The following is a 24,906-nucleotide window of genomic DNA, read 5'->3' as shown; positions in this document are numbered from 1 at the left end:
AGGGAGGGATGGGACTCCCAAGTGAAAGAGAAACTCAGTTTTTTCATCCAAGAAATCCAAATGGCCTTAGGGCATACCATCCCCTTATATAGGTAAGGAGGGTTGCTCTAATGGGCCAACTTAGGGGAAATGTCAAAAGATAGACATTTCCCTAATAGTTTGGGTACGTCAAATAAATCATAGAAAATAAAACTACAGAGCCCAAAAACGCGGTGGCCCCATAGAAAATACATAAAGACATAAAGCAAAAGTGAACGACTGTCGAGACCGATCATCAAGCTGTACACTTAAATCTCAGGTTCTTCACATCGGCTCAGGCTCTTCGCTTGGTCTTTTTGATGGTCCTCCATGAACATGATATTTTCTGTTTCAAGGAAATGTGATTCAATTGTATTATGAGGCTCATGATCCACTTGAAACTAAGGGTTATAATTTTATGCCATTGATGTTTTTTAGTTTAATCAATGAACATTTGAAAAACCTATTCACACATAAATATATGTAAATAGTGATGAGTATGGATTGTCTCCATAGGGAATGAGAATAAGAGATTTAGTATTCTTTAAATGAGGACTAATGAGATGAGAGGGGATAAGTATAAAATATGAGACAGTGAGACGACGGATGTGACAAGTGAAAAGATGATGACAAGTATTTAATAAGACTCAGAGAAGCAATACAAAGAATAGTTGATAGGAGACAACGATATAGGAGACATGACAATAGACATGGATAATGGATGAAAGAGATTCTGTAAAGATGAGGAGGGGGGATAAAGAGACGGAGAAAAAAATGTGAGGTGATTTGAAGATGATGTGTTAACATGCAATGCCAATGGTAAAATGAGACTTGAAGATAGGTGATATGAATCAAATTTCATAGTGATGATGAAGACAAGACAACATAAGGCAAGAAAACTTACCCTAGGTAATGTGGAACGACGGGTTGGGATCAAACAACTATTCCAATGTCATTTTGGCGGGTGTTATGTGAGTGGATGCAGAAGCTAACGTGATGAGAAAAGTAATGAGAAATTCAAGCTCGGCGTCGATAGACACTAGTGACCACTAAGTCATAGTAAGGACCTAGGAATTCCACTAGGCTCCCAATGACCCCATCATCAATTTAAAGATCAATGGTGCGAGCGTGGCTACTGCTACTAGTGCATGCACACTGGAAAAGTCCAACCAGGGATGTACAATTTGAAATCCTAGCTATTGAGGTGGTACATCTATCTATCTCTAACCAAACCCCGATGATTAAGACGAGTTTAGAGGATACTAAAGGAATTAACAAATGCATAAATAGAGAGAGATGCAGGCATACCAAAATAGATGTGATCCAATCATCTATGACAGTGTCAACGAGAGCTAACGTGTGTCTCGTCGGTGACACTAATGGCAGGCACAACTACACGAGCGTCGTTGGCATGGATGACATCGCTGGTCATGCATGCAGGGCTGGCGGCGATGGAGCAGACAATGGCACGAGTGTTGGTGCAAGCTGTTGTGTGGGCAATGGCGTTAGTAGTGGTTTGGCCCGCGGGTCATGTGGCACATGGATGGCGGGAAACATGATGATGCCGATGGCGGAGAGGTAGCGGATGACGCAAGTGAAATAGGTGGCGATGGCACTTGTGACGGTGCAGGAGCTGGCGTCGGCAGTGATGCGGGGTGGCACTTACCAAGCGACGAAACGTTGCATGGCAACATCTAAGGCAGGTGTGGCGGTAGCAACGGGTGGCGCGAGTATAGTGAGCATCGACAACGTGTGCGGTGTGTGAGGCAGACAGGTGGACGACGTGACAGCAGGGACAACACGGCTGGCATGGGCGGTGACCCAGAACATGGGGGCGGCAAAGACGGCAGAAGCGGCAACAACGCATCGAGAAGGCAGGACAACAATCTTGCCGCGGGCGGCACGTGGCCGCACAGGTGGCGCGTAGGCACGTAGATGGCATGCAGGCACACGGGTGGGTACGAGAGTCAATGAGGTGGGTGCCGCGGGTGAGGGCAACGATTGAGACCATAGTAGTGGCAATGACGATGGTGCTGGCAGCTGTGGATGCAACGAAGGTGGCAGTGGTAGAGGCGTAGCAAGTCGGACGCTACGCCAAAGGCGCAATGAGGTCGGCAGCTGCAGCACTCGCAACGCAGAGGTGCATGGGCGCTTGGGAGCATGGGTGATTGAACACGATGGCAATGTCGGCATGGCCAATGTCGATGGAAGTTGTGGCGGTCGCGACGCGGAGGTGTGAGAGGCACACGGGTGAGCTTGCATGATGATGGGGTCGATGTGGCTGGTGTGGCGGCGGTCAAGGATGCGACGACGATGTCGATGGTGACAATGACAACAGCAGCAACGGCGACAACGAGGACACTACGGGATTAGGATTTCACAAAGGATGACTCATACACGTAGTGGCAAAGCTGTAAATATGTCTAAAGATAAAAATAAAATACAAAACAATTTTTTTTACTTTTCTTCTCTAACGAGGGGTACCCCCACCTTTACATAGATGGTAAATATGCCCCTCCAGGCTAAAGGGAGAAGGCCAACATAAAAGGGTCCTAAGGTCCCTCATAGAAGGGAGAGGCCCACACATGGGCCCAAACACGTCAACTCAAATACACAAACATGTTGGCCCTAATACATAGGCCCGACACATGAACGAACACTTCGGCTCGCATATAAGGCCTACAAACGGAAGAGTTCATAAAAAGCATGATAAAGATAACGTCAATCTCTGGGGCCCTGTTGACTATGCTGAATACTTTAAGGCCGGGTCTTTCACCTCAGTCCTTGCTCCTCTAGCTGGTTGAGACCAATCTTTGGAGCTAGATGGTCCCCATCACAAGGTCCTTACATTTTTCTAGGACCTCATCAATTGTTGATTCTGGACAACTCTCTACTTCTCTTTTGCCTCTCATCAATCACCAAAGACATCAAGAATCCCTTGATGGATCTTCAATCCTCACTCTATTGCAATCTGCCTACTCAAGTAGGCAGCAAGTTCAAAGACTGTTTTACAGTGATCAGCTTCTCATCTTGTAAATCTCAGAATAAATGGAAATAAGAGATAAAAAAGAAGCTGCCCTCACATTTTCAGCTCGACTACGCTTATGAATTGTTAGGTATCAAGCAATGAAGTTGAATAAATCCTAGTTGTTGATTTCATATTCATATCTAAAAAATACCTGATTGATAGACAAATAAGTATACAAAGCCGGATCATAATTATTTGTAAAAGATGGACACAAAATACCATATGAAAATGCACAATTTTGGGAAATTTAGCTTTGGGAGATTATTAAGAAGAGTTTGATGATAGGATGGCTTAATTATTATTGATGGGGGATCATTTATTGAAATTGATGATCATCTAATCATTCATGTGGAACTAGTATGGGATGGATGAAGAGGAAATTTAGATGATATAATATCTAATCAGGGAATAAATCTCGTCCAGAACTGGAATGTCCTATTAGGTACCCATCCTGGTACTATTTGGGATGTATACTGTTTACCGTCAAAGACACTTTGATGGGACACCATGGCAGTTTTGGATGGTACAGGATAGTAGGTTTGGATGAGACAAATGATGATCCATCATCCATTAATGTACCTTATTTGTCAAAAGCACAACTAGTTGGAAAAATAGGAAGGACTTTCTAGGTTTTGTGTTTATGTGTGTGTGTGTGTGTCATTCCCATGTGTGTGTGTGTGTGTGTGTCATTCCCCTCATATGTTATCACCTTCTTAGGGTACATGTGAATTTTTTAGAGCTAGATATTAGAAAAAAGACAGAGATATAGGGGGAAAGAGGTAGGTACAAATAAATAATAGAGGAAAAAAATAGAGAGATATAAAAATAAAATTAATAATAATAATTTTTTAAAAAAATATAACCCTTCCATCCAAATTTTTAATTTTAATTTTTTCCACAAAAATAATCTATAAAGATGCAACTACACCTCATACTTTATACTATGTACATATGTGCATGATAACTAATTTGTCATCGATAATCATGTACATATAATCCATCTTTTGATTGATGCTCCTAAGATGAGTTAGGGAACTATCAAGTGACAAACCCTAACTGGTTCATCCTAGTTAGTACTAATGAGTGAAGGAATTCTTCTCTCATATTCCAATGCTCCACTGAGGACTTCATTTCATCATCTTCCTTGAGTTTTCTATTTGTGTACTGAGGGAGGAAGAACCCATCTTAACCATCAAATCATTTTTTGAATCTCTTTATGGACAAAAACAAGGACAATTTGGAATAAAAATACATAGGTCATGCCGAAAGTATAACCATCCATCCACGTAGACATATTTGGTGTCTCAAGTTTTAAGGACCATGTACACAATTGTGACATGAATCAACTTGATTAAAAGTTTGGTATAATAAGATCCTGGTGTTGGAAATATATGTGGCCAGGAAGCCAATCACACACTCCACATCTTGTTCCATGTTCATTAACTGAACATATTCATTATAGGGCACATGTAATGTTTATAGTGAAGTCTATGAATACATGATCAAACTTTGTGAAATATGATGAAATCGTAATACATAGATCACTAGTCTTTAAATATTCCTATTTGAAGGATACTTGAGAAGGACATCTGATGGAGTGTGACACCTTACTCCATCAGAGACCTCATCAGAGCCGCCGTAATCATCGTCGACAGCCCGCCGGTTCGCGTCCAGCCGACTGGCGCGCCAAGGCGTCAGTGAAGACACTCGGGTTCAAGTATCCCGGGTGAAATCACGTCTGTATCTTTCTCATATTTGGATTTCTTTTCGCCTTCTTCATTTATTTATGTTTGTGTTTTTGTTCTCGTCGTGCCGGTATTTATTGTGTCACGTACATGTTTGTATTGTCAAATGTTGTGTCATCCCGTATCATCAATGTACGCGTCAAGGATATTTCTTTTTATTTTGTTAACAGCACGTCAAGGATATTCTATACATAAGACCCCTCCCCCTTTGTAAGGACACTTGTGCCCTTACTAAGGGCACCCTTGCTCTTAATAATGGCCACCGTGCCTCTATATAAGGGGCACGATGGAGCTCAAGCCCTCAGACCAAGAATTATCAAATTTGTGAGTTGTATTGTTCCACCGCTTGGTCTCACTAAAGAAGAGAAGGAGAGACGAAAAAGAGGAAGAAGAGAGAAGAGAAGGGAAGGAGAAGATGATGCTGCATCCCGTCGGATTGCCACCTGCGTAGGCCCATCGACCTGCCCTGCCCCTCCTCGAACGCCGGCCGCTCGCTGCCGCAACAAGTGCACCATTGCATCACGTCAGGCGGTGCAACAACGCTCGAGCAGGCAAAGTCGTGTCGTCACTGAGTGTGCACTAGCCCCACTGTCGGGAATCACGCTATCGATCGCGCGTCCTGACCTGCGAGTCGCTTGTGTGGTGCCTTGCATTGTCCGTGCACATTCACTCAAGCGCCCTCTCGCTCTGTCTGGACACCCTGCCGAGTCACGTGCGACTTGCGGATGTGCCACCCTTGTCAAGTTGCTCTTCCGCGCTGCACTGCACCACTTGATTGCTGTTGTCGGGTGACTTATCTCCACTCAGCCGCACCGGAGAGTAACATCCATGCAACTATGTGGACGTTCAGACCTGCACGTCATGTGAGCAAACGATTGATGTGCAACCATCGCACGATAGTGATGCTGCGTACCCGCTGCGTGGCCAACGAACGATCTTATGCGCATTTCGCGCGGTTGACCAAGAGGCCTCTTTCTGCACACGAAGGGTTTCAACATCCCTGAGCGCGCAGTCATGCCCGCCGCAAGCTACGGGGCTGACCGTTCACACGTTGCAACAGTCATGGGCCGCACGGTTGAAAAGCCACGTAGCACGAATGACAGTCGCGCCAACGGTAGGTCTCGTCGTCGCTTGGACTGCACCCTGTGCCTCCGCAATAGCGCCCAAGCCGCCGCCATCATGACGTGTGATCGGCGTCTGTTGGCAAATATGTGCGGTCATTTAACGCACAATTTGCTCATCAAAATATATATATAAAAATTCCTAACTCAATGATTCGATTGAATCCACAGCGATGAGTAAGGGTCGAATCCACAGAGAACGCGGGTTGACTTAATCGATTCAGTTGACTCGGTCGACCGAGGCCGAATTGAACTTAGACAGAAGAAGATTGTTTTAATACTAAATATATATTTCAGAATAAGGATAACAATGGTATAAATGTAGTAGGATAACAGTCAGAGGAACCCAAGTAAACTCATTTCGCCCAACTCTAAGGTCTGGTCGTTGGGATATGGCAATCGGAAGTGCAAACCCTAATTCTCGATTTCAGAATAACCCATGGTAAAAGAGGAATTTGGGTGCCCAAACCTTAATGGAAATGAGCGATTTAGTACCCACGGAAAGAGGACTCGACAAGGAATCCAACGGTATCAAAAGCACAAAATTCAGACTTAAAACGAGGGAGAAATCCCTGTTCGAAGTTAACCAAAGAAATCACGGATGAAAATCGCGGAGTCACGATTCTATCTAATCTGAATCTGAGCTAAACTCTAATCTAATCTATTCTATAGGGTAAGGATTGCGAAGATTATGCGCTACTAACCCGATTGCTCCTGAAGATGTTGCCACTATCGTAGTCCCTTCTTCGACGGCGCTTCGGTGTTCAAGGGGCGATCCTCAAACGCTTTCTCACCCACTTCGTGATTGCTCGCACAAATCCTGAAGAAATGCCTCCTAAACGCGAAACAAATCACTTCTGACTCAAGAAACTTTCTCACAAGGCTCCAAGATGTTCAAACGAATTGAGATTTCAAGAGTGAACTGAGAAGAGGGAGAAAACGGGAGTTAAATAGGGTTACATGGGCATTTTTCCTATTTTAGGCCTTAGTGGGTCGTTTGTAACCCACTAAGGCCACGATTTCCTCTCTTTCCGGCCTTATTCAGGCCGGGAATTAATTGGGCCGCCCGATCTGACTTGGATGTAATAATGGCCTCCATGTGGGCTTGCCCTGCATGTCCACGTCTGGGCCTGCTATTGGATCTGGTCTTGTGCTCGCTCAATGGGCCTCGGCCTTGACCCCATGTTCTTCACATCATTCCTCTCTTCTCTCTTCTTCATTAGGCATCCACTTAAGTCCTGAAAGTCAATCTCAAGAATATCGTTAATTTCAAGTGGTTTGACCTTGAAAAAGGTCAAACCTAAGTCAAACATGCAAATAAGCGTAAAAAGTGCATAAATGCGGACTTAATGAAATAGCTTGGTGATAGAGAAAATGTCATGAAAACATGATAACATGCACCATATTCATGATAATTAAGCATTAATAATAGTGAATTATGATCAATTTGCATATTAACTATGCATGTTATCAGCGTCACCACCGACGCCGCTTACTCACGGTGCTATTTGCGGTGTCGTACGTCTGTGCCTTGCCACTAGTTCACTGCTGCATCATCTTGAACAGTCAGGACGCCCGTGTCACCTGCCATTTGCTCAGTCGTGCGCTGCTTTGAGTCGCATTGCTTGCCACGCCACTGAGCCATCGTGCCGCTTCACTTCTAGCTGGTCGTTGTATCAGCCTGCGCTTGACGATGAGTCACCGGCAATCGCTCACGCCCGTTGTCAGACTCTACTAGTGTTGACCCACCTCAGGGTTGCCTACTAGACTCAGCCAATCGTTTGATCCGCTTTGCTGCCAATTGTCTCCGCCTCTCCTCATCGCCTCCAATCTCCTAATACTCGCTCGTGCGTCGAGACACCAACACCAGTCGAGACAAGCCGTGCATGTCAATGACATGCCTCCGCCTACCTGTCCGCATTGTTCTGTGCATCAACGAAGACACTAACGATGAATGCCTCCACTAACGAGGTATGTCGTTCCCCTTGCTCATCAATTATATTACATCTTTCAGTATATTTTCCACTACACTCCACTGCGCTCGAGTTAGAATTAGGTGAGAGATTATCTATCGAAAACTATGCATTGAGTGTTTTCCTAGGTATGGGTTGAGCCCGTCCGCTACGTGTGAGCGCCAACAGAATGTTTGACGTCGTAGTCGTTGTCGTCGTTCCGATGAGGGTCAGAAGGCCACTGTCACTATCATCGATCGCCCATCTTGGAGCTCAGAGTTTGGTCACCATCACCAATCGCCCACATACATCTGCCTAGGTCACGTCATCTCGTAGTTACGTCCCGTTAGGATATTATCCATCAGACGACGTCATAACGACGTCCCACAACATCTAGGTATCTGAGTACCGCCTCGGTACCATCTAGATGATGCCTGCGATGACATCCGACAATAACATCAAAGTATTAGGATAGAACAACACTATCTGGCCTCACTCATACGATGGGCATGGCCAATCCCGTAGCGATTAATGTGGAGACACTAATAGTAGATACTGGGTGCTCTTTAGTGGAAAGAGTTCACCGAATTGATCCATACGAATCCCCGAATGGTATTATACCAAACTGTCAATCAGGTTGATTCACATCACAGTTGTGTAAGTGGTCCTTAGACTTGAGCCACCAAAGTGATGCAGGATGACTAGGGGAGACGGTTGCAGGATGACGAGGAAAAACTGGGTACTAGGACGATCTAATGTTGGGGTAGGATAAAAGAGACCACGAATCACTCGATTGAATTTGACGATTTAAATCCGGTGAAATTAATGATGGTGCAACCCCTTTCCTCGTCGAGGGTAGGAGTACTGTCTTACAAACACCATGGTGAAACAAAGCACCAATGTCAATAAATTCGAAGGGACGATCACTAGAAGATTCAAATGCCTATTCAGTCTAATTGCTTGAAGATTCAAAATCCAAAACTAATCCGACGACGGTGGATAAACACTTGAAGAATACTGGATGAAGAACACGATCACCAAAGAGTGCAGAAAGTACCTCTGCACTAGAGTAGTGCGTAGTGGCGATTCGAGAAATGCTCGACACGTCGTTGGCGGGACGATTGATGTGCGCTTCGACAAGGTGTTGTGGATCCAACTGCGCGTTCAGTTGGCGGGGGGTCAAGGGGGCAGCGCCCCGAAACCTAAACAGTATGCGCGGCAACAAGTGGCTACGAGGGCGATTTGGAGTAGGCGGCTGGACGTGAAGACCAAATGGTAGGCGAAGGTACTGGCGGTAGCAAGTGATGCCAGAGAGGGCAGGCGGGTGGCCGTGCGCGCGATGGGTGCAGGCGGGCGTGGGTGGCTGGGGGCGTGGGGGGCGAGATGGGCGCGGACTGCTGGGCGTGCGACGGGCGTAAGCGGCCGAGGGCGCGGCAGGTACGGGCGGCGGCTGTGCGCACGGCGGGTGCGACTGTTGCGCGGTAGACACAAGAGGGCAAGTGGTCTTCTCGACCGCGGCGACGACGACAAGAGGCAGCGGCGGTGGCTCAACAGGGAAAGCGGCTAGGGCAAGCTTCCTTTTTGAAGAAGAACCTTCAATTCCAAAACACATTCACCAAGTGTTTCAAGCAATTTTGGCCTATGTATAGGTCTTGGAGGAAAGAGAAAGTAAGAGAAAACAAACGACGTGTCGATGTGTCACGTCAAAGGGCAATTCTAGAGTTGGCGATGACGACGTGTCATGACACGGGACGTCTCATGTGGAGGTGGAGGTACGTCTTGTTCCAATGTGCAGTCGTGGTCGCCATCACAAAGACGTCTTGTGGACGGACGGTTGTACTTTGACTATGGCCAACGAGTCTCTAATCATGGGATTCTAAACGATCTTAGTTTGAGTGCATCAAGAAGTTACGAAGATAATTGAGTGGTCAAGATGGGATCGTTCACCCTCAGTATAAGAGGTGACAACTCAAAGAAGAAAATGTGATGAAGTTCTTGGCCAAGGTAGTGAAATATCGAAGAAGAGTTCTTTTATGATTTATAAATGCATTAGTACTAACTCGAATGATCGATTAGGATTTGATAGTCGACCATACCCTAAGTTGTCCTAGGAGCGTCAGGTGGGTGAGGGACTATACGTACACGATAAGCGATGACAAACATGTTCCAAGAGTGAGTCTATACACACTCTTTTGTATCTTCTAGAAGACGAGGTGTAGCTTGGCACCCCACGTGTTGGAGACTTAACCTATCGATTGGGTTAAATCGATCCAACGTTAATTAATCTATATGACGATATAGTTAATTGTTTTGGAAGGCCAATAAAGGTTATTGGGCCACTCGAGTCATTAACTAGATTGATACATGAGCCTAGAGAGTCACATTCAAATGGTCTTTTGGACGTCGGAAGATATACTTAAGTTTTGGGGGTTTTTATAAAAAATATCCACTTAGTATAAATAGGGGAAGGCCCTAAAAAAAAATTCACCCAGACCAGATTTGTTCAAGGGCCTTCCCCTTCTTCTCCCTTCTCTCCACAGCTTCTGTCCATTCCTGATGCGATCGAGACTTCGTAACAACAACGATAGAGAAAGAATGGGGCTCGTCAAAGAGGAGGAGGAGATTTGATGTGCCGCGGATCGCGTGGATACATCTGGAAGATGCACACTTGAGCAGCTTGACTTGTCTTGCTTTGAGATCCAAGAAATCACAGATGCGATCTGTGCAAAGGTACTTCGTGTCAATGGTTTTTTTTATGCCGTTTGATTTTGTTACGTGTCTTTCGTAGCGTGGAATCCTCGTCTCCATCCATATCAAGGTCTCTAGAACCCAACACCCCTTCCCTGTGGTGTAACACAAGCCAATGATCCTGGCATGCCATGTTACATCACATATACAATACCAATTTGACGTAGGACGACTATGGGATGGACGATTTAGGGCGGATGACGAGGCTATGGGTAGGAATGGGTAAGGGATAAAACAATCCACAGAAATCACGGTCGATTCTCGGACTTAAAACCGATGAAATCTGGTGGTGCAGCTCCGACCCTTATCGAGGGTGGGAGTACTGTCTTCCCCCACCGCGACGATGCCTAAGCACCGAAATCAATACCTCGAATTCACGTCACGAAGAAACACTCGAGAAAAGGAGAGAAGAAGAGGAAATCCAAGCCTAATTCTGACGGCGGTGGAAACTTCCCGAGAAAATACTGAGCGGAGAACACGTCGACACCACAGGGTTCAGGTATACCTCAGCACCGTAGTGCGTGTAGAGGCTGCAGGTAATTCTGCTCGTGGCGACGAAGGCGGCGTGATACTCAGCACCGTAGTGCGTGTAGAGGCTGCAGGTAATTCTGCTCGTGGCGACGAAGGCGGCGTGATACTGGAACGGGCGCTCCGGGCGTTGTCCGGCCCTGGTTGACGTTATGGACGCGGGGCGCGGGCGCGGCGAACTCCGCGCGCGCGCGCGCCCGGCGCGCTCCGCGCACTCCGCGCACTCCCAGCCGCGCGCGCCGCGCGCTCCGCACTCGGCGCTGTGCGCCTCGCTCCGCGCGATCGCGCTCCGCACTCCGGCGCTGCGCCTCGGCGCTCGCAGCGCGCGATCCGCGCGCTCGCACTCGGCGCTGTGCGCCTCGCGCTCCGCGCGATCCGCGCGCTCCGCACTCGGCGCTGCGCCTCGCGCTCGCGCTCCGCGCTCGCGCCTCCGCGCTCGCGCGCTGTGCGCTCGCGCCGCGCCCGCGCTCCGCGCGTGCTCGCGCTCGCGCCCGCGCTCCGCTCGCGCGCTCGCGCGCTCGCGCTCGCGCGCGTGCTCGCGCGCCGCGCGCGCTGCGCCTGCGCTCGCGCGCTCGCGCTCGCGTGCTCGCGCGCTCCGCGCTCGCGTGCTGCGTGCTCCAGCGCTCGCGCGCTCGCGCGCTCCGCGCGCGCTCGCGCTCGCGCGCGCGCTCGCGCGCTCCGCGCGCTCGCGCTCGCAAGGCTCGCGCGCTCGCGCCAGCGCTCGCGCGCGCGCTCGCGCGCTCGCGTGCGCTCCGCGCTGCGCGCCGCGCGCTCGCGCGCTCGCGCTCGCGCTCGCTCGCGCGCTCGGCGCTCCGCGCTCGCGCGCTCGCGCCCGCGCGTGCTCGCGTGCTCGCGCGCCGCGCTGGCGCTCGCGCTCGCGCGTGCTCCGCGCTCGCGCTCGCGCGCTCGCGTGCTCCGCGTGCTCCGCGCGCTCCGCGCCCGCGCGTGCTCGCGCGCTCGCGCTCCGCGCTCGCGCTGGCGCTCCGCGCTCGCGCTCGCGTGCTGGGAGTGCGCGAGGCGGCGGAGCGCACCAGCGCTTGGCGCCGCGCGCTTGAGGCGCCGCCGACGGCAGCGCTGGCGCGCGACGCGGGCGCACGGAGGCGCACGGCGCGCGGGGATGGCACGCAGCGTGGCGTCGCGGCGCGTGTGACGCGCGGCTGCGCGGCAGCGGTGATGACGGCGGCGGCAGCAGCGGCGGCGGCGGCGGCAGCGGTGATGACGACGGCAGCGGCGACGACGGTGAAGGTTAGGGCAAGATGAGGGGTAGGGCAATCCTCCAAGAAGAGTTAGAAAGAAAACTCAATTCTTGAATTATGATTGCCTAATGAGTTCTTGAAACAAATGACCTTATATAGGCCTTGGAGGAAAGAGAAAATAACTAGAAAATAAGACACGCAAGGGAAAACGTGCATCACGTCACGCTAAAGGGCAGTTGTGGATCTGCCTTTGGCGTCGTGTCATGACGCGCGTGGAGACGTGCGCGGGTGGTGACGTGGCGGACGACGGTTGTGGCGTGTTGACTTCTTCGTTGACTCCTGTTGACCGAGGTGGGTTGACTTCTGTTGACTTCATCTTTGGATCCGTAACGTCTGTGTTGACCCCGACTGCCTGCAGTGACGTGTCCCGGGCTGATGCATTGGCGTCCTCGCCATCACATTGTCTAATCTCCGAGTCAGATTTGTGGAAATTTTAACTGCCACAATTTGTGATCTTGACATTTTTCCTTGCTTTCTTGTTACATTTATGAACAATTAAAAATTTCCCCATTTCTTATGTGTCTATGGGCTTCACCATACTTAATGCGAATAAAATAATTTTCTTTTATTGTGATCCCACATGTCCTTGCACATTGAAAGAAGAGTTTACCGTTAAATGATTGGCTGATTATGTCATTAAAAAACACAATACCGAACATTAGTCAAATGATAGGGAAGGCAAATCATTAGTCAAGTCCACACTGGTCGTAATATTAATTAATCAGATGGTGACACCTGGTGAGCTAAAAAAGTGGAAAAAACAAATCCTTTAAAAGCACACAATTTTATGTCCCTTAAATATACAATGTTTTAGAATTATAAAAAATAACAAAAAATTACTAGAAAAATAATTTTCTTAAAATAGATTGAATAATTTGAAGTTTGATAGTAGACAAATAATATAATTAGAATGTCAATGGACATACACATTTGTGTTATTAATGTTATAATTAGTGTGTTAACAATGGGCCTATAGGGTCACACAAGAGTTTTGGACCTCAATGACCTTTTGAGAAAAATAATTATGAGTATCCATAAAGGATGATACTCATTCTCGGTCGCCCATGCAAGCCATCCATAAATCAGAATATCACTCTAAAAAGTAGACAATCTAAGCTTGATAACATGCACAATAATTATTTTAATGCCCTGAAACATGTAAATTGCATAGAATTAACAAAATAATTTGCATGTTTTCAGCTCATCCTTGCTCCAAGAATCTTATCAAGCTATCTCTTCCTCAAGGAAAATTCTCTCTATTTCTCTTTCTCTCTCTCTCTCTCTCTCTTCTCCTTTCCATAGCAGTCGGCTAGTATGACACGAGTAGGGTTGGACATTTAGGACAGAGGACTGGTTTGATGGGTCGACCGGTTTGACGTGCAGGTTAAGGTCCAAGGGTCAAACCAGACCGGAACAGGAAGTCTACTATCTTATATTAATTTAATATTTTTTTATAAATTTCTAAAAATATCAAATCCAACTGGACGGACAGGTTTCTATTGAGCTCAGCCTAAATGCCATATATTTGACCATCCGAGGGCACTCCACTTGATGTAAAGGATATTTAACATTACTATGAACATAAATTTTAGGTAATGTTTAGGTATTTGTTGAAAACCCGACTGGTCCTCTCTAGCGAGTCTTGTAAGTGACACGTCTTCTATTATAGTTATATTTTTAGGGGGGGGTATCTATAAATATTTGGAATCAGGTACCGACATTACCGCCAAGAAGCCTATTTGAATGACGCGCGGAACAGAAGGAAAGGGGGAGAGGAAGATGGCGCTGCGGGAGGAAGAGGACGACGTCTTGTCGAGCACGCAATCGAGTGGAGAAGAGGAAGAAGGAGAGGACGACGAATGCTTCGTTGTCGAGGACGATGTTTCGGAGTCCGAGGAAGAAGAAGAGGGAAAAGAATTTGAAGATCCGGGCGAGAACGATGATGATCGTAAATCTCAGAATGTGGCCGCGCTTTTGAGGTGAAAATTTGTGTTTATCCTCTGAAAAATTTCATGGAGTTGTGTTAGGTTCGCCTGCCTTTGGGAAATTGGCTGTTCGCGCGTTTTCCCCGCTCTTTTAGCAATTTCAGCTCGTTTGATTCTGTGTAGTTTAGGTAATGTCATATTTTACTCGGTATGAGATGTTCTCAACGGCTGATCAGCTTTTTCGGGGTCGTCTAGTAGTTACTGCGCGGCTTTTGTTTTTTTCGACGGTTTCTGGTTTTTATTGCTATGAGAGTTTAATAAATTGTAATCCTTAGTCACTCACATTGGGGAGAAGGCTGGGGATCGCCAACCGTTGGTCTCAGGGTCCCATAATGATGTCTGTTTAGCTGGAGAAGTTCTTGTCCATCACTTCTTTTATTATCTAGCTTCGAATCCATTTATTTCTACGAAGATCTTTATCGAGAGAAATAATTCCTCATTTGCTAAGCCTATGCGAGAAATTCCTGGATGGCTTTATTCTCTCCCTCTCAATAGAATTTTGAATTAGCTTAGAGGGTAGAGGAAATATCCTATCATTTGGATGATTCCAAGTGCTGGCTTTTTTACAAAAAAATTACGCTGTCTCTTCTCCCCTTAATAAATCAGGGGTAGAGAAAGAACTTGAATACATATTTTTTTCATTTTTAAAATTAGGACTTTCCTCATTGATTTTCCACCAGTCATTTTTGTAATTTGATACGAAACCTCTCAAGACACTACTTGAGAGAGAGTAAGAAGTGCCTCAGATGGGAGCCCCTTTGAGTGGTTTGTTTTTGCTAGAATAGAGGCTCCATAAATAAGACCTTTCCCTGAAAGACATTCAAGTAGTATCCTATCTGATTCACAAAGGCAAGAGGGTGGTCCGAAGATGCTCCAGATCCAGATGAGTTGCCTGACCGATCTTCAGACACAGCCTGGCTCTCCCCCTTATCTTTCCTTTTCTTGATTTCTCTCTGTCTTCACACACTCATCACTCACTCTACTCATTAATCCCTCTATTCTGATCTCTATTCTTGTTGAGATCAAACTACATGGTATGGATTTTGCTATCGATATAGAAATTCCTACGTGATTACGACTCGAGTCATATCATATTTCTTAATGTTTTAGAGCTTCCACTGTCTCATAAAGTATGTTGCATGGAAACTTGGGTTATGAATAATTTTTTACGTCATAATGATAATATGATATAATTGGATATTTATAATTCTGATTTGCTAAGATTTCATATTTGATGGATTAAAATTTCCTGCTCAAACAGGGGTAACCTCTCAGTAACAAGGCAGCCATTGATCCCCCGATTCCTTTCTGTATCTGAAGGAGCAGTGATCGCCCGAAAGCCATTTAAGCCTCCGTGCCTGGATGGTTATAATGAGCATAAGGAAGAACTCATTCGTAGACTTTCTGCTCGGAAGAGATTTATTCCATGGGGTTCATCGAGGCCTGTGTTGGTTCCAGTAAGTAATATCGTAAATTACCGGATTACCCCGGATAAAGAACCAATTGAGCCAAGTCCACCACTGCCGCCTGGGATTGAACCATTGGTTTTGTGGCAACCAGATGTATCAAGAGTGTCAATAACAGAGTTTTCAATTGTGGTTGACCCGTTGCTCGTACGTTACCTCCGGCCTCATCAAAGGTGTTTTGGCTTTGTTTTGTGCAATTTTTCATCATCTTTTTCTTTCATGCACAAACATCACCGAACTTTCATTCATACGTACTAATTCTTGTTCTCTGTGGTCACTGATCCATTTGTTTATGTTGTCATTTTTTAGCAGTTATTCTTCCTAAATGTTTGGTGGTATTCCCACTAAATGTTTGCCTGCTACCTGTTTTTTATTTTCTGTGTTCTTTTGTACTCTTTGAAAACCTCTATATCATCCATTATACTTGAGTTATCCACATTTTGACGCGAAGTTTCATCAATTTAGTGGGAATACTTGTAGTTTATATTTGTTGAGATAATTTTATGGTCATTTTCTCGGTCAATATCATGAGTAAGAGTTTGTGCTGGGGAAAAGATCATGAAGTTCTGAATGAGGATGGTACCTAATTCTTTTGATATATCAATTTACATCTATGTACATCTGGTAACAATCGCTGAAATGTCGCAAATAAGTTTTGCCCTTGCAACTCAGGTCCAGTGTTGGCTGTTTAATCACACATGCAGTGCTTTCTGGTGCTCCAAGAATTTCCCCTGTGGGTGACGACCAAGACGACCTTTCTTTACACACTTGAATCATGTTATCATCAAAATTGAGTTTGTTTTTTTGGGTGTTTAATTGAGCTCAAATGGTTTCAAATTCTGGTCTCAATCCCATTACTCAGAGACAAACCCTTTCACGAAGAATATCTCCATGACCCAAGGAGTTGTTAACAGGTGATCGTTAAAAATCGGTATCTTTCCATTGTGTCTGAAGTTCATTTGGTGCATGCCACTGCAGTCTGATGCTCCTGCATAAACTGCATAGATTTGTCAACAAGGTCCGGAATGTGTGATTCATCTTCACACATAAATTAACGCTCCTGAAGAGCATTCCATACATCTTTGACTGTGTCAAAATCCATATAATGTCGACTCAGGTCTGAAACCATAGAGTGTCATAGCCAAGTAACAAAACATCCTCTTCACAGCGCCATCTTATCAGATTCTGAGGGTGGAAGCTCACTATGTGGTAAAGTTGTCCTTGTGGTCTGATGGTTAACTGCAGGTACTTCTTCACCTGATATAGGTCGTGGCCTGTAAATATGTTGTGGCAGGCAGGGACAGGAAATATTACTGGAGTTCATGTCCAACATAGCCTCTTCTTTAGCCATTCCCATGTGGGACCAGGAGATACACGGGCACTACTGTGGGGGTAGAGACGGAAGAAAAAAGGAAAAGAAAAAAAGAAGAGGCATGAGTGTCCACACCTGAATATCAGTCATATGTTCAATTAGTAAAGAGTTGTCAACAGGACAATGGCTCGTCCCAGTTGGTTGGGAGTTGGGTACCTTGTTGTCCCAAGTTACTCCACCGGGTAGATGTTCTAGTCGTACATGAAAAAAATGGATTTGTACCAGTCAGTCAGAACTTCCATTCACAGTCGTCCCATGTTTCTCCAAAGAAAAAACTTCTTATTGAAGAAAATTGGCTGATGAGAAGCTCTGCACGCAGTTGTCTCAATTAGTCAAAACTTCAGTTGGCCATTGTCCCAAATTTATTAGAGAACTCCCCCTCAAAGAATATTGGTTGAATAGAATATCCTTGTTTTCTAAAGAAAGTTGGCCGATGTCGTGAGAGCTAGCATAGGTCAACATGCTCTGATACCCTGCCAAGATGACGATTCCGACTGTGCCGGATTTCAGACAGCAAGGGAGAAGGTGACAACAATATATACATGTGGATGACAACAGTCATGTAATGAATAGTATCACATCCGACCCACTTGATACATCATAACATGAATCTTCCTTGTTCCAATCAGAATACATGTGCGAGGAAGCTGCAAGGCGCAAAGAATGAGCCACAGGGACATGTGCGGGTACAAACAACCAAGAATGTTGGAAACCAGTCTCTATATAAAAGTGGGAGATCCAGGTCAAAGGTCATTGACTGAGATTTGAATAGTTGCTGTTGTGGGATTGGAATTGGGAAGATCTTTCTTGATCTGGAGAAGAGTGAGGAGCCCATTCTGTCTTCCTCTCCATTTCGTCTTCTTCTGGTCTCTTGTTCGTTCTTCTCACTCACACTCTGTACTCCGTTCTTGAGACTTGACTTTTTCATCCTGTTATATATTGATATTACCTCTTCCCTATCAAAAACACATTGAGGAAACAAGAATATCAATTGGTTTTCTACAATTAGCTTGATAAATCCAGACAGGACCTTATCAGCATCCAGTCTGTGTGCATCTATTATTATCAAAGCATATTAGTTACCTGACTGTGACGATGTGCATCTATGTTCCATTGATGCAACCTTGTATGCTAGTCGAGCAAACTTACAGCTTATATATGCATATTGTTTCCCTGTTGTACTGATGAGATTGCTGATTTTTTTTCCAAGAGACAATCTTATGCAATATTTCTCATCTTATTCTGTGCATAATGCACTCCTTATGTGTGTTTTTCAGAGAAGGTGTACAATTTATGTTTGAATGTGTTTCTGGGTTGTCAAGTGATGAAGGTATCTCTGGATGCATTTTAGCTGACGATATGGGGTAAGAATAATCGCTACATTTTCTCTTTCTCCCATTTTCCTTCTTTAATTGACCCAGCAATGACCGATGTTTTTTTCATGTTTTAGTCTTGGGAAGACCCTTCAATCAATCACATTGCTCTATACTCTTCTGTGCCAAGGGTTTGACGGAAAACCGATGGTAGACAAGGCACTTATCGTCACCCCCACAAGCCTTGTGAGTAATTGGGAATCTGAAATTCATAAGTGGGTTCCAGGAAGAATTCAAGTTCTTTCACTCTGTGAAAGCTCTAGAGAAGATGCTGTCTCTGCAGTTGACAACTTTCTGAAACCTGGAAGTTGTTTCCAGGTCAGAATAAGAGTTCTGTCGATATTTTTGTTCTTGACAAGAGCGTTTGATATGGTTCTAATTTGGTAGAAATACCCCAGGTGCTTATAATTTCTTATGAGACTTTTCGTATGCATTCATCAAAGTTTGCCAAAAATGGGAGTTGCGACCTTCTCATTTGTGATGAAGCGCACAGACTGAAAAATGATCAGACATTGACCAATCGGGTATGCCACGATGTTATTAACTTATGATGATGATTAATCCGTTTTTACTCTTTCTGGATCATGATGTTACCTGATGGTGTTTGGAAACAACTCAAATGCTTATATTCCTACTTATGCTTTATGCTACCAACTAACTACTTGTTTTCGGTTTTAACTGTTGTTGCTCTTGCTGATATGCAATTTTTGCTCATTTTCTAGATTTATTAATGTGGTGTGAGGCATGTTCAAAAGTTCTCTACTCTGTGCTGTTATTTATTTATTATTTCATCATCTTTAAATTAATTATACCCATGCGTCAAACTGTCTACAGGCTTTAGACGCTCTTCCTTGTAGACGTCGTATCTTGTTATCTGGAACTCCCATGCAAGTAAGATAAATAATTTAATAATCCTTTGTAACTTCAGATTTTTATCTCTTCTACCTCTCATCGCTGTTGTAATTCTTCGTTTTGCAGAATGATCTCGAGGAATTCTTTGCTATGGTTAACTTCACTAATCCTGGAATATTGGGCGATTCTGTGTATTTTCGGCGTTACTATCAAGTATGTAAAAAATTATTCCCAATTCTCACAAGAGGGCCACTGGAAGCTTTTTTTCTGTATTTCTCGTTTTTAATAAATCCTCATTTTTAAAGGAAACATGACAAAGGAACTTTGTTTCCCAAGTCTAATGATTTTTATGGTTAAAAATCTTCCGAGAAAGAAATACTCACGTCTGCTTCAAAATGAAGGCGCCAATCATGTGCGGAAGAGAGCCCACTGCGACGGACGAAGAAAAAAATCTGGGTGCGGAGAGGTCTGCAGAACTAAGTGCAAAAGTTAATCAGGTAGCTGACCAGTTAATTGGTATTTTTGTTGATTTGGGTACGGACTCGTTTTTTTCTCTGGCACAGCGTTCTATTCTTCTTTTGTTATCATCAATGGTCATTATAAACCAATGTACTTTCCAAGAACAGGGATTTTCTGTTACAGTTTTAATCCCGTCTTATGCATTAGCTATCAGTAATAACGTACTGAAAATTTTATCTATGAAGACACTCTCGTGTAAATGGCATCTTATTTCTGGAGATTTTATTTGAATAATAACCATTTTCGATCTTGCTTTTGCACATGCAGTGTAATTGACTATGTGATTGAAATGTTTGTTAATTCTTGGTACATCTGCCTTTTTCAGTTCATATTAAGGAGGACAAATTCGTTATTATCAAACCATTTACCACCAAAGGTGAGTTTTTCTAAGCCCTGAGATTTTGTTTCTTGCTGTTATTTTCTTTAGTTATTGTAATTGGTTGCTGTTTTTGATTTTGTACTTTTGGAGTATGATAAGATCCTGGTTGTATGCTTGTGTCGGACAAGAGAATAGACGAGGGGAAGGAGAGGTTCCCGGGGTAGGGAGAGAAGAAACGGGAATGATCTAAGGGTCGAAGGGATGAGGCAGGGATTGACCGGGACGAGCCGCCTGAAGACGCAGTGATATAGAGATGATCATGAGGACGCAGATCGTGGAGGGAGACAGAGCTTGGACATAAGAAGACAGGAGAAGAGGGAAACAAGCTGTCACATAAGATCATTTCCTGTCTGTCCTCCTAAAAGGAGGGCCGTGCTATTTAAAGGAAACATGGGCGGGGGAGGGGCCTAGGTGCCCTTAGTAGTCAAAAAACGAGACTGCCCCCAACGAGGGCCAGGGGTCCTATCAGAGTATTTAATTTTCTTAATCAACTATGTTATATCGATCTATCAATATAGAATCAAAGGGTTCTAGGTAATCTTTGATTCAGGCATAGTATCATTTTTATTCTCTAAAGAATAATGACTTTTAATTGTAGTTTATACAGGGTTTGATGACTATTCCTCAGTGGACATGACAACTATTTAATGTCAAATCTTCTGGAATATTTTTATGTAAATTTAATGCTTACACACCACTTTTAATGATGTATCGTGCCTTTTGTTTCATTTATTTCGACAGATTGTGGAGGTCGTCTGTTGCAAGTTAACTGACTTGCAGCTTCAGTTATATAACCATTTTCTTCAGTCAAAAAATGTAGGTCGTTATTTGTACACTTTTTGTTATACACGTTAAGACTCAGATTTCGCCTAGAATTTTATTCTGGTTATCTGGATATCATCCTCCGGTTTGTTTGGATGTTTATGCCAGGTTAAGAAAGCAATTTCTACAGAAGCAAAGCAGTCCAAGATCTTGGCTTTTATCACTGCTCTAAAGAAATTATGTAACCATCCAAAAGTAAGTCACATCAACTTAACGTTCTATACCTCTTGTTAGGTCGGTTGTCCCCTCAAAACCTACGACTTCCGTGAAGACTCGTCCAATGATCTAAAGTTTCAATGAGTAGATCACTGGTATATTTCAATTAAAGGGGAAGCTGGGATTTTTCATTCCCCCATTTTAAAGCTTTGCGCTCCAGAAATAAAGGTCTCATATAGTGTGGATCATGGGAAACCTCTTTCTAAGGTTTAAAAGTTTGGATGCGTGAAGGTTCTGAGCAAGATCTTGTTATTTAGGAATTCTTATTAAATTCAGGACAAGGATAGTATGATTTGAAAAAACAAATGCCACGAAATGTTCTGTTATCCTCGCACAAACTCATATAAGGGTTCATTTTTGAATGTATCCCGCTTCTTCCTACCTAAGTTGCGTGACTTTAAATAGTATATTTTTGAAAGAATTTTTAACAACAAATTTTATTCATATTCTTTTAATGTTGGAAATATATCCTTAGAGTTGTCATTCTGGATGCTTTTATCCGTATGTATCTCAGTTGATAGTTTTTTTTTGTTTGGAAAAAAATAAGCTAGATCACCCAAGAACGGTGATCAATCTGACTGTTATACAATGAATTTTCAGCTAATTTATGACACCATTAAAAGTGAGAGTCCTGGTACATCTGGGTTCGAGGAGTGTCTTCGTTTTTTCCCTCCCGGGCTATTCTCTGGGAGGTAAGCTTACTACACTGTATTCCCCTTTTTTCTTTTATTGTTGGATCAATTACTACAACTAAGTTAATATACTACTGTATTTTAAACTGTTTATCTACTCATGTATTGTAATTGGCATTATAGAGTAATAGAAATATATTAATAAATTTAATTTAATTTGAGAACATATGGGGTAGAATACTTCCATGTTTAGCAATATCATGCAGATCGGGCTCATGGACCGGGGGTTGTGGGATCTGGGTGGAATTGTCCGGCAAGATGCAAGTCCTAGCTCGTTTGCTGGCGAATCTGAGGCTGAAAACAGACGATCGCATTGTTCTTGTTTCCAACTATACTCAGGTACTTCAGGCAATGGCGTTTTATTTTTCCTTTTGGCTGGAATTTAGAATATGATTGCCAAGTAATATTTTACACGAAGGAAAACATGAGAAACTAATTGACGATTTATTAGTTGATTTTAAAACCGAAGAATAATCGATAAAATACTGTATATCAGACGTTGGACCTGTTCACTCAACTTTGCCGTGAAAGAAGATACCCTTACCTGAGGCTCGATGGAACGACATCCATCGGTAAACGTCAAAAACTAGTCAATCGTTTCAATGATCCCTCTAAGGTTCGTTTTAATGATCCCTCTTATAAAATGAGAATAAATGAGCAACGCCTCCAACGTATAATTCACTCAAGTTTATATTTATTTCCACAGGACGAGTTTGTTTTTCTTCTGAGCAGCAAGGCTGGCGGTTGTGGTCTCAATTTGATCGGCGGAAACCGTCTGGTTTTATTTGACCCTGACTGGAATCCCGCTAACGATAAACAAGTGAGTTTAATTGCATGGTTTAGATAAATAATTGTTCATGATTTACCTCCTTTCCTGAATTATGTCTCTGAACAGGCCGCTGCTAGAGTTTGGAGGGATGGACAGAAGAAAAGGGTTTTCATCTACAGATTCTTGAGCACTGGAACTATTGAGGAAAAGGTTTGAATTTGCCGAATTTTGGCGGTTGAAAACAGAAGAATAAACGTTTATTTAAATAATTAATTCGAACAATAAACGTTAGGTATACCAGCGACAGATGTCAAAAGAAGGGCTTCAAAAGGTCATCCAGCAGGAAAATAGTCCAAATCAGGTAAAAGTAGCAGGATCTTTTCTCATTTCTGTCATTTTTTCTTCCTCTCAATTTGTTTATATCCTGCGATATATAATTTAGGGAAACCATCTTTCAACGGAGGACCTGCGAGATCTCTTCAAATTGCACGCAGACGTCAGGTGATTTCACATCAGCGTCTCTGGAAAATATTAAATGTTTATGTATTTCTCTTTTTAATGTAAAGAGAATATTCCTCCAAAAATTTAGGTCTGACATACATGATAACATGAAATGTACCCGATGCGGAAATCATTCAAAATCTGAGAACAACTGCAATCAGAACATTGAAGATATTGGGAAATTCGCGGAAATCGCAGGTTGCTTGCCACAGCTAGAAGATTGGGAGATGCAGGTAGGTCCCAGAATTCAAAATTTAAAATCGATATGTTTTAAAATTGAAATATTTTCGTTTCCTTTGGAAATGAACTATTTCGGAATGATATAGTTTCTCTTTAAAAATATTTAAAATTGTAATCAAGGTTGGGGCTCCACTTGAAGAAGATCTGGCAAATTGGGGGCACCACTCTACCCCCGCCTCCGTCCCTGATTCCATTCTTCGCGATGCGGCTGGTGACGAGGTGGGTTATCTCTTGAAATGAAATGAAATATTTTCTTCAACTTTGGCTAATTATTGACTAATTCATCTTCCAGGTGACATTTGTTTTCACCAATCAGGTGGATGGCAAGCTCGTCCCCGTCGAATCTGACGGCAGATCGGCGGCCAGTGGCGGTTCTCTGCCCGCCGGCAACCGATCCGGCGGTCACAAGCTGCTCCGCGTTCCAGTTAAGCTGGGGAAGCCCATAAACAACGTTGATAATAGGATAATCAGGAATCATCTCACTAATCATAGTAAAAATGCAGACGTGAGCAATATAAGTGAGGTCCCAACGAATAATGAAGTTAAATAAATGATATAAATGTTGACCATGAGGAAGTCAACAGATATCAGTGCCCGATCACGTGATCTGGTGGGAAGCAGTCACGTGTTTTTTGCTGTAGTGTTGCCAGCTCATGCAAATGATGGCAATCGAGTCAAAGCCTGGTCAAAGGGTAGGGCGGGACTCCCTTTCTCTCTCTCTCTCTCTCTCTCTCTCTCTCTCTTTCACGGCTTAAATAACGTTCTCTCTCTAGATTTAAGTAACGGTGACGGTAGGATACTATTTTGAGCACATGTTATTCTGGGCAGACGGTGGGGGACGGTCTCTTTCTCTCTCTGGGCCAAATGCCAATGCCCATTAAGTCCCCCGTGTCCGTTTCTCTGACTAGCTTACAGCCGCTTAGAGATGAGAGAGAGGCACAGAGTGGGTTTGTGTGAGGGGGTAGAGAGAGAGAGACTTTATGTGGAGGAGAGAGAGAAACGTCAGAGCGAAAGGGAAATAGAGTGACTGTGTGAAGGTGAGAGCAGAGGAAGAGAGAGAGAATATGTATGTGAGATTGAGAGAGAGAGGGGGGAGAATGTATTTGAGAGAGAAAGAGAGAGACAGAGTAAGACTGTATGAGAGAGACAGTATGAGAGAGGGAGAGTGTGAAAGAGTGTGTGAGAGACTAAGAGAGAGAGTGTGAGGGTGTGTACGAGAGAGAGACAGTATAAGAGAGAGAATCTGTGTGTGAGTGAGAGAGAGTAAAAGAAAGAGAATGTGTGCGAGAGTGAGATTGAGAGAGTGAGAGAGAGTATGCATGCG

The 24,906-nt window shown here is 44.2% G+C and overlaps 1 protein-coding gene across 2 annotated transcripts; it reads left to right on the top strand.

Annotated features, from left to right (window-relative positions):
- Positions 1–14,087: 14,087 nt before the first annotated feature.
- Positions 14,088–24,614, top strand: RAD54 (DNA repair/recombination protein). 2 transcript variants are annotated; one of them, XM_078573593.1, is made up of 21 exons: positions 14,088–14,375; positions 15,643–16,020; positions 18,497–18,583; positions 18,670–18,910; positions 18,991–19,116; positions 19,427–19,483; positions 19,571–19,657; positions 19,846–19,941; positions 20,289–20,339; positions 21,084–21,158; positions 21,273–21,359; positions 21,981–22,072; positions 22,279–22,411; positions 22,569–22,688; positions 22,779–22,892; positions 22,968–23,051; positions 23,134–23,202; positions 23,284–23,342; positions 23,431–23,575; positions 23,703–23,801; positions 23,875–24,614. In XM_078573593.1, exons 1-21 carry the CDS (start codon positions 14,140–14,142, stop codon positions 24,130–24,132), a joined length of 2,694 nt encoding a protein of 897 aa, XP_078429719.1. In that variant the 5' UTR covers positions 14,088–14,139; the 3' UTR covers positions 24,133–24,614. The 2 variants fall into 2 exon arrangements, with proteins under 2 accessions (XP_078429719.1, XP_078429720.1); XM_078573594.1 differs by lacking the exon at positions 14,088–14,375 and having other exon boundaries at positions 15,679–15,838; positions 15,942–16,020.
- The last annotated feature ends 292 nt before the right edge of the window (positions 24,615–24,906 follow it).

This window comes from Wolffia australiana, chromosome 4 (assembly GCF_029677425.1).
Source record: "Wolffia australiana isolate 7733 chromosome 4, ASM2967742v1".
Classification (NCBI taxonomy): Eukaryota; Viridiplantae; Streptophyta; class Magnoliopsida; order Alismatales; family Araceae; genus Wolffia; species Wolffia australiana.
This window is presented reverse-complemented; position numbering and strand designations above follow the sequence as displayed.